Here is a 12,459-nt window from a genome sequence, read left to right on the forward strand (position 1 = left end):
GGTAGGAACAATAATGCAAACCACAACGGTAAGTAAGGCACAAACAGCAAAGACAACACAAGCACTTAACGTGGAAACCCCCTTCCTCTAAGGGCGGTGAAAATCACAACCTGTCCTCACAGGCTTTTCAAACCAAACTCCATTTCTTCCAAATAGAGCAATGATTCAGATTACAATAGCTTGCAACCTAGGAATTTACCTCTAAATCCTTTCCCCCTAAATGTAGTATTCCCACCACAAATAGAGCAACTAAGCAATATCTCTATTGCCCACTAAGCTACCCGACACAGAATAACTTAGAATTCACTAAGCAACCCACGGTTTGCCCACTAACCCACCTAACACTAGATGACTTAGGATTTGACTAAGCAGCAAACAATGATGCCCACTAAACCAGTTAAACTCAATTGATTTAGACTTTTTACAAAACGAACAAAAGATCTAATTCCTTTATAGTTCAAGATTAGATTTACAACGATAAGCACTGAAGTAAAAACCTAAGACAACTAAGACACAAGCTGCTTGACCTGGTCCATGTTGCTCCTTGGTAAGTACTTCTTGAGAGGAGTGGTATTTGCTTTTTGCTCTTCAAAAATTATAATGCAAAAACTAAGATTGTGTCTGTTGAAGGATGTTCTTGTGAGAACAGACACAACATTCAAGGTCATACCATTGGTCGAGGTTTCTGCCACACTTGGAGACCGTGCACCAACCTTGTCAACTTTTGTACTTTTCCAGCTGTCAACTGTACGGATAAGAGTGTGAAGGAGCAGGTCCCTTTACAAGGTCCCTGTTTGTCAAATCATCAAAACTACAAATAACATTTTGTTATATTAAATTTATTTTAATAATAAGAGATAGTGACATTAAAAAACACGCAAAGTGAGCTATTTATTTACGTATTATTTTAATAATAAGCATGATATAATTTTTATCATGTCAAATTCAATTATTTAATAATAATTTTAGGTGAGTGATTTTGTTGATACAAATGTCTAAGTTGAGTGATTTTATTGATACAAAATAAAGTTTAATGCTTTTGTTAGATAAATTCTCCAAGTTGAGTGACCTTTTGAGATATTAACCGCATAATATGTAAGCAAGAAACAAAGAGTAAGACGGCAACAGAGAACTAACGTGTACTTGGCTCATACCTGCAAATTAAAAGCAACCAAAAGTATTATCACAAATTATTTATTATGTTATAGTGGATTTGATTTATTTATAAAAGATTATACAGTTATTAAATTTAGTATGTTCCTCAATTTTATCAATATAAATTCATGTTTAATTTCATCAAGTCTCTAATTCAAGGTTATTCTTTTCTCTTCATCTCCATCACTTTGACTTGTGAATTTTATAACATGTAACCTAAGGAATAAGTATCTGAAGCTAAAAAAACATTTTATTCTCAAATTTTCTCTAATTTTTTATGTACAGTACTAATTAGCCGACAATCTATATTAAAATACTAATTTAATAGTATAGTGTGTTTGGCTGGTGATAAAGTCAATCTACGACTAATACTACTAATTTAAGTTTGATTACCATATTTATTAAATTTCAAGAGATAATGATTTTTTTTATTGTTAGTACAATTGAATTTTTTTCAACAAATGTGTTATATAGTATAAATTTCTTCTCTTTTTGATATAATTAATTTTCTTTTATGGTATTATTGAAATAAAAATATGATGAATATTATACATAGTAATTGTCTATTTTTCTTGTGTTTTATGTTATTATAATCAAATAATATATTTTATTTATTCATAATTATATTACAAATAAATTAAGTGACTAAGAGAGTAAAATATGGTGGTATCTATTTGTAAAGGAAGGTCAAGAAAGAATTTTTTTTGCAGCATAGAATTGTTTTTACTAGAGATTTTTTCTATTTTGACTTGTAATAATAAACTTAGCTACATATATCGACAATGTTAGTCCTCTACGATCCTATTTTAATTATGAAGCATAATTAATACAATTATCTTATTTCAACGGTAAGAAATTACAATGAGTTTTACTATTATTTTTTTCACAAAGATATTAAAGATTGAATAATTTACGCGCGCTATGATATCATTATTTTTTTTTTTTGCTTATGTAAAAATCTATTTTTATTGCTATTCTCTTTTTTATGGAAACGTATTTATAATTTTTTTCTTTTTATTTTTATTAACTTATGAATGTAATATGTAGGTTATTTTATTATATTTCTTAGCAATAGATATAACTATGAAAATCTATGTCTATATTTTATTGGGAAAAGGGTCTGAAAAATATTCCAATTTTGGCCGAAATTGTTGTTACGATACCAAATTTTATGGAGGACCTTTTACCCCCTGCACTATTTAATAGTGTATTTTAAAGGTATATATGTGTCCACGTGGACATGTTACTATTTATAATTATGCAATATTTATGATCTCCATGTGGGCACATATATACCTTTAAAATACACTATTAAATAGTGCATGGGGTAAAAGGTCATTTCCAAAGTTCGGTATCGTAACAACAATTCCAGCCAAAGTTCGGATATATTTCAAACTCTTTTCCCTATTTTATTTAATTGTGATCTTTGAAATAGTAATGTGATACATCTCTTATGCAGTCATATCAATTTTTTCTCCTTATTTTTGTAGTTTATTTATTTATTAGTATACATGTTCGCGCATTGCGCGGTAATTTATTGATAATTTCAAAATTAACTATTATAAAATAATATAATAAAGTTTATATGAGAGAATGTTAACATCTAATACATTGATATGTTATAATAGAGTACTTGTGAAAACAAATCAATATTTAAGTTTAGTTATCTAAATTTGACAATAATGAATTTTAGTATTATTTTATTTATTAAATTATTCAAAATCATAAATACTCTCACACAATCTATATCATCATCTTGTTAGAAAAATAAAAATATAATAAGATTAAACATTAGACAAAAATAAATTGTAACTAAGAAAAGTTTTATGATTCTGATATTGTTAAGCATAAAACAGTTTTAAACACTTGATTATCAAATTATAAGCATGATATTCAAAATTTTAAATTCTATCTTTTATTTTTTCTGAAAATTAAGTATCAATTATATGATAAAATTTTTTTAAAGAAAACCTATAATTATATGATTTTTTTATAAAAAATATATATATAATTATATGATATTTTAGTACTATATAATTCTTACACATAAACAATATTTTTATTAATTCATTTCCAAATCAGTTTCAAATAACACAATGAACGGATAAAGATATATAATAAAAATCATCCTATCAAATTAAATTCTCATTGCAAAAATAAAAAAAAATCATTAAGAAGATGGGCAAAATCAATGAGAAAGTTTTTTATTACATATGTATTAGTCCTCAAAATTTAAGAAAATAATTTTTTGTTGTATTAATTAAGAATTAAAATATAACTATAATCTGATCAAAATATTATTAAAAATATATTTGAGGACACTCAATAAAATCTCAATTATAATCATGTCAAAAAAATTTCTTTTTATTATAAAAATAATTACCAAAAACTAAATTTTCTAATGTAAAAAATGTCTTCTTAAAGCATGATAAGTAGAAATGCATCTTCACTCTTTTGCTAATTTGTTTGGATTAACTTTTAAAATTTGTTTTTATTTTTATTTTTATTTTATGACCATGATGTTTGACATAACTTATATGCATCTTAATAAAGTTTTTTTTCTTTCAAAAAATACTTTTTATTCAATTCAACAGAGACATAAAAGACTCAATTTGTGTGAATTGTTTTAGTATGTCAATTTCGTCTTAAGATTTTGTCCATTTTTTAAGTGAAATGTATCATTGTATTTTTGTAATTCTTCGATTGTCATTTGATTTCAATTCAATCAATACATAAAAGACTCATGTTGCATAAGTGCATCATATTTTTACAGATTTGAGTTTTTAAATTTATTTTTTATTTATGTATGTGTAATATTGATTGAAAATTTAAATATGTACATATTAATTTAATAAAGATTAAACATTACTTCAAAATTTTATAATAGATATTTAAAATAATTTCTCTCTATAAAATAATCTTAATACTAAAATTACATTCATACTTGTCTCTTTTCTTAATCTGACTCTCAAAACCAATTTTTAAAAATAATAAGTCAGACATGAATCAAAAACACTTTTCAAATAAATTAGCCAAACAAAAATTTAAAAATATATTTTAAAAAATGGAAATATAGTTATTCCTTATGCTCTAAATTTCTCGCCCATCTCTTGATTAAATTTTGTTTTTATTAGTAATTCAACCACATATCAAAATTTTCTTAATGTATCACAACCCATGTTTGTGTTTCTTGAATTGCAAAAATGAACTATATACAACATTTTAAATAAATTAATATCGTTTCATCCAAAAATGCAAAGTCATATAAAAACACAAAAATGATAATCAAACAAAATTTATATCTAAGAATTATTACTTCCATTTAGGAACAAATAGAAAATGAACAAAAAATAAAATAAAAATAAATAACAACTATCAAGGATTTGAAAGTATTTAGGGAAACAATAGTGACTCCTCCTCCGTTTTCTTAATTACCCTGTTGTTGTTGTTAATGCCTCTAATTCGTAACTATTACCAAGAGGAGTTACATTCTTGTGACTAACACTAATACCTTGTGTAATGGATAATGCTTATCATTCAGTTTTTATCTTCCAATTATATTATTATTTAAATTTTAAAATTAATTTATTTAAAAAATATTTTGAAATTGAGAAAAGTATGAGCACGGGAGGAAATTAAGGGGAAGTGGGTTTATAAATAGTATTTTTAAATTTCGTATTATTAAAAAGGGCTTTCAGTTAATTGCATGTTTAGTTTCTATTTTGTTTTTAAAATTGAAACTTATTTTATTTAATATAATTGTAGATATTTAATTTTAATTCTCCAAACACCTGATTTATTTACTATATTAGTGGCATCCGTTATTTGTAAGTTTGTAAAAAAAAAAAATTAATTAAATTTTGATTTATAAATTTAAATTATGAAGTTTTAGAAAAGAAGATCGTTGTTTTTAATTTATGTTTTTTGTTCTTAAATGTTTTATTTTTAAACTGTTCTTTAATATTAAAAAAAATTATTTAATTAGGTATATAATAATTAAAATTCATTGATGACTTATGTAACTGCCGTTGTAATTTTTTTAAAAGTTCATAAATTTATTTATTTTTAAATCAATTATATAATATTTAATTATTTATTATTTAAAATTCTAAAAATTTGTTGCGCTGCCACGTGGCATTTTTTCTTCTCCTATTATATATAGATAGATATTTACAAATAAAATTAATGTATAATAATTATTATATTTAGTGTCTTAATAAAATTATATATTCAAGTTGTTAGTAACTCATATATGTCTCTGTATCTTCTTTATAATTTCTATTCAGGGATAACACACAAGTATCCTCAGACTATGACAAAAATTTCAGAGACACATCTAAATTAAATTAAGGTCCTACTATCCCTGAACTCATTATTTTTAAAATAATTTTCTACCCTTTTTTGGTTTACGTCCCCGAACTCGGTTTTTGTTGTTTTAATGTATAAAAGAATGTAGTAAACAAATGTAATAATAAAGACATAACATAGAGGATCATGTGCTCCTACAAAAATAGAGAAAATTCAAACAAAAAATAACATTTTTAACTTAATACAATAGATTATTATTTCAAAATATGGCCTCTTATTTCATTTATTTCACCATTTATACACCCAAATTTTTTGTTATACTATATGTACGTATGAAAAGTTTGTACTTAAAAAAAAAAAAGAGCGGTTTTATTTATTTATTTTACATATTAAAAAAAAATGAAAAAGAAATATCATATCTCGAATGAAGACAAAAATCGTCTTCTTTGTTATTGACCTGAATATAAATATTATATATTGTTTCATTAAAGTATGAGATTATTAATTCATATATAAACAATGAAATTTACTAATTTTTCTGTTTTATTAGTCAAAAAATACAGTAACATTTAATTAAGCTCCCCGGCATTTGATTCCTTTATTTATATCAGCCTACTCCAATGGACATAAAACATACAAAAACAATGAGGTGACAAGACAAAACTATCACAAGTAACAAGAAATTTCTTGTAAAACAATGAATTAAAAATTGTTTGATCATAAATTTTGAAGTTGAAATTTAAAATTTTCAAGTTTTTGAAGTTGTGTTTGGACATGTATTTTATTTGAAAAATATTGAAATTTTGTGATTGAAAGTCCCAAAAATCAAGAGAGTTGAAAAAATTAAAGATCAGAGACAATTATATCAAATTTCATGATCAAATAAATATAGAAAGATAATTCTTAAAATCTATAATCAAACAAATATTTAAAGATAAATAGATGCCATTATCTACAACCAAATTCTATTGCAATAATCGTCAAGTTGTTGACATTTTCGTGAGTTCCTATGGTTGTTTTCTTTTTAAGACCTTTGAATTCTACGTTGTGAATCCCTTTGTACGTCTTTAGTGTTGTTGGCACAAATTAAAGGATGCTATAAATCTGTTATACACCAAGTTCAATATAATTCTCATCCTAGTTGATTGGTTTCTTTGTTAATTTGAAACACAATGACATTTAGGTATAATGATATTAGAGTATTTTTCTTTGTTTTGGTCTCAATATTTGTTAATATTGAAGGTCGCAGTATCTCTCAATTCTTAAACCAAGAATCACAAGGAACCAAATGGGCTGTCCTGGTTGCTGGCTCCAATGGTTGGGATAATTATAGGCATCAGGTTAGCATCCTACTAGATGATATTATTTGGTGTGAATATTTCACGATTCATTTGTGGTGATTGAAAGTGGTCTGATAATATCTTCATCAATATTTATTAATTTTCTTGTATTTTTTGCGAAACATCTCACTATTATTGATGGTTGAAGACTTATATATGTTTTGAGATAATTGAATTTGATTGTCCTATAACTGTTTAAAGACGATTCACATTGAACCACAAAAAAAATATCATGAGATCCAAAAACTTTGATTACTATTGATTTGATTTGATTTATAAATATAAAAATAGGACACTTTGATTTGATTTGAAATTTTAAAAAAATTCAAACCAATCCGGACTATGTTCACCATCGGTTAATAGTTTTGATGATAGTAAGATGCCATCACTGTTTAAAGGCCAAAGTCATCTCCGGCCCCCTAAAGTTGTCCGCATAATTCATTTAAACACCTCAACTAAGGCTTGTACCTATTAAACACTTAAATGGTTCAAAACACGTGTCTATTAAGCACAAAATGTTGATGTGGCAAAATAAGTGTATCTCACTGCCTAGTAGCACGTGAAATATGTCCCAATTTGTTTTTTTAGAATAAACTTTACTTTTTTTGTCCTAATGACTGGCATGCATTAATTAAAATAACTAAAAAAAAATTTATTTAAAATAATATTGTTACCCAAAAAGAAAGCAACCCCACCCCTGTAGGCTATACCAATGGTCTTCTTCTTCACCCCATTTTAAGCTTTTTAAATTCTGTTTATTTTTTTCTCATCGTTTTTATTTTTCACTCTTTATAAAATGAAATTGAATTTGTTAATCGAATTTGCAATAAGAAAAAAAATGGGACATCGAAATTATAAAAGCAATCTCTGTCCATTTTTATTGCCGGTCACTTCGATCAACAAACATTATCACCCATTTATTTAAAATGATATCAGAAAATTTGATATAATTCATTTGAATCCTCTTGATTTCTTTTCATTATCAATTTTGAAATAATTTATCAACGTCGATTTATTTTTCACAAAAAATCTCAACAATTACTCCATTAATCTATCATGCTTCATAATTTATTTCACTATTTGCATTAGACTTGATTTCAATAGCCCATAGTTTATTACAAGAAAAAAAAATTAATAAAATGACAAATAACAGAGGATGAAGAAGAAGAAGATAAGGCAAATGATTAGGTGGGTGGATTTGGGGGAGTGGGTGGGGAGATTTTATTTTTTCTTCTTTTTATTATCGCCGGAGAAATCGGGATTTGTGGTTGAAATCAGGATGGCCGGTGAAGGGAAGAAGAAGAAAGGTGGGTTTGTGGGGGGATGGGGTTTTTCTTTTTTCTCCTTTTTGCTAATTAATTTTTTGGATTATTAATGGTTGGAGTTTTTATTTTTATTTTTTAAATTGAATATTCATTAGATTGGGGCCATGTGCCACATGCTGCAGTTTTATTGGTTACTTTTTACAGATAGTGTGCGTGAATTACACACACAACATTTTAAAAGCTTATTATCATTTTGTGTTCAATAAGTACATATTTGTTAATGTTAGAGTGTCGAATAGGTACTAGCTTTAGTTGAGGTGTTTAAATGAATTATGCGGACAACTTTAGGGGGGCGGAGATGACTTTGACCTTGTTTAAATAATTGATGAGATTCTTTCTTTTGATTATTAATGCTCCAATTTTAGTATTCTTGCATTTACCCCGGACAACATAAGTCATATGCAGCCCCTTAAAGTTGTCCGCATATTTCATTTAAACACTTCAACTTATCTTTATGTCTATTGAACACTTTATTTTTTCAAAAGTCATTTCTATTAGACACAAAATGCTGACATGTCAAAAAACGTGTGCTACACTCTCTTTAGGCGCTTAAAGTTATTGAAATTAATAATTTTTCTTTTTTTTCTAACTTATATACCAAAATTAATGAAAAGGGAAATTATTATTTTTTAAAAAATTGTAGTCTTCTTCCCCAGCCCAAAATTACACCCCTGTACTATTCTCATTCACCATCTTCATAAAAAAAAATTTACACAGGCGCACCCCATATCCCACCCCTCCACCTCTCTCTTTCTCTCACCCTTTCCCGTTCTTCTTCTGTTTTTCCTTTTTTTTTTTTAATGTAGATATACATCTTTAATATTCCCGCAAACATTCATTTATTTCGATGGAAAAAATATGAATTGATTTTTTCAAGCAAAAGTTTGTTATTATTATCTATTGTAATTGTAATAAATGATTACTAATGAGAAAAAGATAAAGGTAACTAATAGAAAGTTTTGATGCTATTCAAATAAAAGAAAATGGGTATTTCGCCATTGTTGATCTGTTTATTATAAAGAAGAAAAAGAAGAAGAAAAGAGTGATTGTTCTGATGGGTAGAAGGGGAAGAATTTGGATGAATTGGGCAACAATGTAACTATTAAAGTTTTTTAAAATTTTGAATCTAAATAATCTATCATTGTTAATTTATGATAAAGAAGAAGAAGTAAAAAAGACGACGCCGGGTCTGATGGGTAACGTGGGAAGGTTTGGGTGCGTGGGTGGATTTTTTAGGGGTACAAAATTTTATTTTACTTTTATCATTTAAAATATATTTTTAAATAATTTTTTTGGATTCAAATGACACATGTCATAATTTGATTCGTCCTTGTGCCATGTCATCGCAAGTGTAACTCACATACTTAATATTTTGGATGATTGTCAAAAAAATGTCAAATAGGTATCAATCCGAAATGGTAAAAGTGTTCAATAGGTACAAGCCTTAATTGAGGTGTCCAAATGAAATATGAGGACAACTTTAAGCGGCTATCATATGATGTATACTGATTTCTAACACTTCGTGTATAAGTTATGTTAAATGTAATGGATAAAGAAGGATAATTTAGGATAAAACTTTTAGTACCTTTTAATTTTTTGTTTGGTTATCTCTACCTATTTGAAATAATAATCCCGTACTAATTTATTTCGAGATAAAATAATTGAAATGACAAAAATATCTATACATCATTTTTCACATCTTTTACACTCATCAAGGATATTTTTTTTTATTATAAATAAATAACTTATTCTTAGAAATTACGCAATACATATTATTTTCAATATAATAAACCAAACATTCACTAAAAATAGTATCAGAATAACTAATCCTAGCATAATTAATCCCAACATAACAATCTTGATATAACCTTTTAATCACCCCTTTTTTCTTTATAAAATTTAGTCATGCACCTAATTTTATAATTCAACTTACGTTAAAGGTGAAATATATAATTGGCACTCTAAGTTGTAGCATGTGTCAATTAATTATTAGTATACAAAATACTGCCATACGTTACTAGTATACATATTGAAAAGAATTAGTATACTACTAACTTTAAAGTAATTTAAGTCCAAAATCGCATGCCTGTTTTTCATTTTTTATTGTTTTCCGCTGAAATACACACGTTATTTGACAACATTTTATGTCATACATTGAATGAAGTTAGAGAAGGTAATAAAAGTCTAAGCATCTATTAAGGACCTAGAATTTCTCATTAAAAAAAAAAGAAATACTTAAACTAAACAAAATGGAGAAAGTAGAACTATATAGTAATACATTTGTACTAATTTATACACCAAACCTGGGACTATAATAGTATAAAGCGGTATTATTTCTTTACCAAATCCTCCCTTGCTTACCACCATGAACAAGACCTTTCCTGATGAAATGATTTTTCATGATTTAATAAGAAAGATGGTAAATTCTACCTTTGTATTTTTTTTTTCGTGTGAATCCTATCAACTTGGAGAGTGTCTAGATTAAAACACTTCTCATATTTGGACTATCAAGATCGACTAAATGAGAGACACATTTTTTCTTTTTAATCTGTTTAAAAAGAATGCCACCTTAAAATAAATAAAAATAATTTAAATTTTTAAAATTCATTTTTTACCCTTAAATGATTTATAGTCCACACAATAGTCAAGTATTTAGACTACAAAGTTTTGTTTTTTTTAAAGTTTGTGTTAAGTCAAATTGTATCACGTAAATTGACGATATATGATTTCAGGCTGATGTGTGCCACGCTTACCAATTACTCAAGGATGGAGGTCTTAAAGATGAGAACATCATTGTATTTATGTATGATGACATTGCTCACAATAGAGAAAACCCCAGACCTGGAGTAATCATCAATAACCCACATGGCAATGATGTTTACAAAGGTGTCCCAAAGGTTTGTTCTTGTTGGCCTCAATTTCTTGGAAAATTTTCAAGATTATTAGAGTGTTTGCTAGCTTATGAGGGGTTTTCTTTTGTTGAGGCAGGATTATTTAGGTGAAGATGTTAATGCTAAAAACTTTTACAATGTCATCCTTGCAAACAAAAGTGGTATTGTTGGAGGAAGTGGTAAAGTTTTGAATAGTGGTCCAAATGACCATATCTTCATCTACTATACTGATCATGGTGGCCCTGGAATTGTTGGTAAGTATCTTCCTCACATTAATTTTGACCTTATATTAGGAACTTGTCTCTTGTAAGGGTCCTTTAGCACCATTAGGAAGTCGTTGAGCCAATAGATAGGCAGAAAGAGTGTAGATAGGCAGAGATTGCAAACAACCTTACCATCATAAATTAACCATTTGACCAGAGGAATTCTCGTATTTACTAATGTAACTCATAATGAGTTTCATATCGGAGGATTTGCAATGATGTCATCAGCATAGACAAGATGATGAATAACATTTGCATTTAAGGGCCATAGTAAAAGGGATGAATCTACTATTATTGATGAGATTGTTCAAACCATTAACTTAGTGTTTTCCGAAGAATCTTTAGCATAGATTTCAAAATCGACATATGATCACTGGACCATTGACCTAATTCTGTCAATTTGGGGGAGGGGTTTAAGAAACCTTCCAACAATAGTATACTTACACGACTCCCACCATGACGCTGTAATAATCCTTGGATTTGAAGATAATTGCTGGCACTCTGTTGTGGTTGGAGTGCCTTGCAATCACTGCCTCTTTTCCTCTTCGGCTATAGACATTCGAGGAAGATGGAGCAGTAACAGAGGTTGCATAAGACTGTTTCTACGATTCTTCCATGGGAGTGATCATCTCTATTGGGGGTTGAGGTTCCCCTCCTTCCGGTGCCTCCCCACGGCTCAATCTGGTGGAGTGGAAGAAGACGGGCACTTATTTGTGATTCTCACCTAGTTTTTATTCCTCTTTGAAACTAATTAGGCTATGCATAATTGTTTTTTCATGTTTTTATTGTTATCAGCAATGCCAAGTGGAGAATTGGTTTATGCAAATGATCTAGTTAATGTGCTGAAAAAGAAGCATGCTTCTGGGACGTATGACAGACTGGTAACTCGGTTTAGTTTTTCAGGCTTTCTTTTCCCTAGTGCAAATGTTTGATCAGTGTGAAATTTAAAGTCTCTATCTTATGTTGGATGATGTTCAGGTGTTTTACCTAGAAGCATGTGAGTCTGGAAGCATGTTTGATGGTCTTCTCCCCGAAGGACTTGATATTTATGTCATGACTGCATCGGAACCTGATGAAGACAGTTGGGCAACATATTGTGGTGAGGGTACTCCTGAAGATCCCTGCTTGGTTCAGTGTCCCCCTCACGAGTTTCAGGGTGTTTGCTTGGGAGACTTGT

At 28.0% G+C, this 12,459-nt stretch overlaps 1 protein-coding gene across 1 annotated transcript in view; it reads left to right on the forward strand.

The window, feature by feature from the left end:
- The first annotated feature begins 6,635 nt into the window (after positions 1 to 6,635).
- The window catches only part of LOC125842950 (vacuolar-processing enzyme-like), a 73,145-nt gene continuing 67,321 nt past the window's right edge, over positions 6,636 to 12,459 (forward strand). The window contains exons 1-5 of the mRNA XM_049522223.1: positions 6,636 to 6,803; positions 10,861 to 11,025; positions 11,117 to 11,273; positions 12,078 to 12,163; positions 12,261 to 12,457. Of these exons, the coding sequence (XP_049378180.1) occupies positions 6,636 to 6,803; positions 10,861 to 11,025; positions 11,117 to 11,273; positions 12,078 to 12,163; positions 12,261 to 12,457 (773 nt within the window). The remainder of the gene's footprint in view (positions 6,804 to 10,860; positions 11,026 to 11,116; positions 11,274 to 12,077; positions 12,164 to 12,260; positions 12,458 to 12,459) is intronic.

This window comes from Solanum stenotomum, chromosome 10 (assembly GCF_019186545.1).
Source record: "Solanum stenotomum isolate F172 chromosome 10, ASM1918654v1, whole genome shotgun sequence".
NCBI classification, from domain to species: Eukaryota; Viridiplantae; Streptophyta; class Magnoliopsida; order Solanales; family Solanaceae; genus Solanum; species Solanum stenotomum.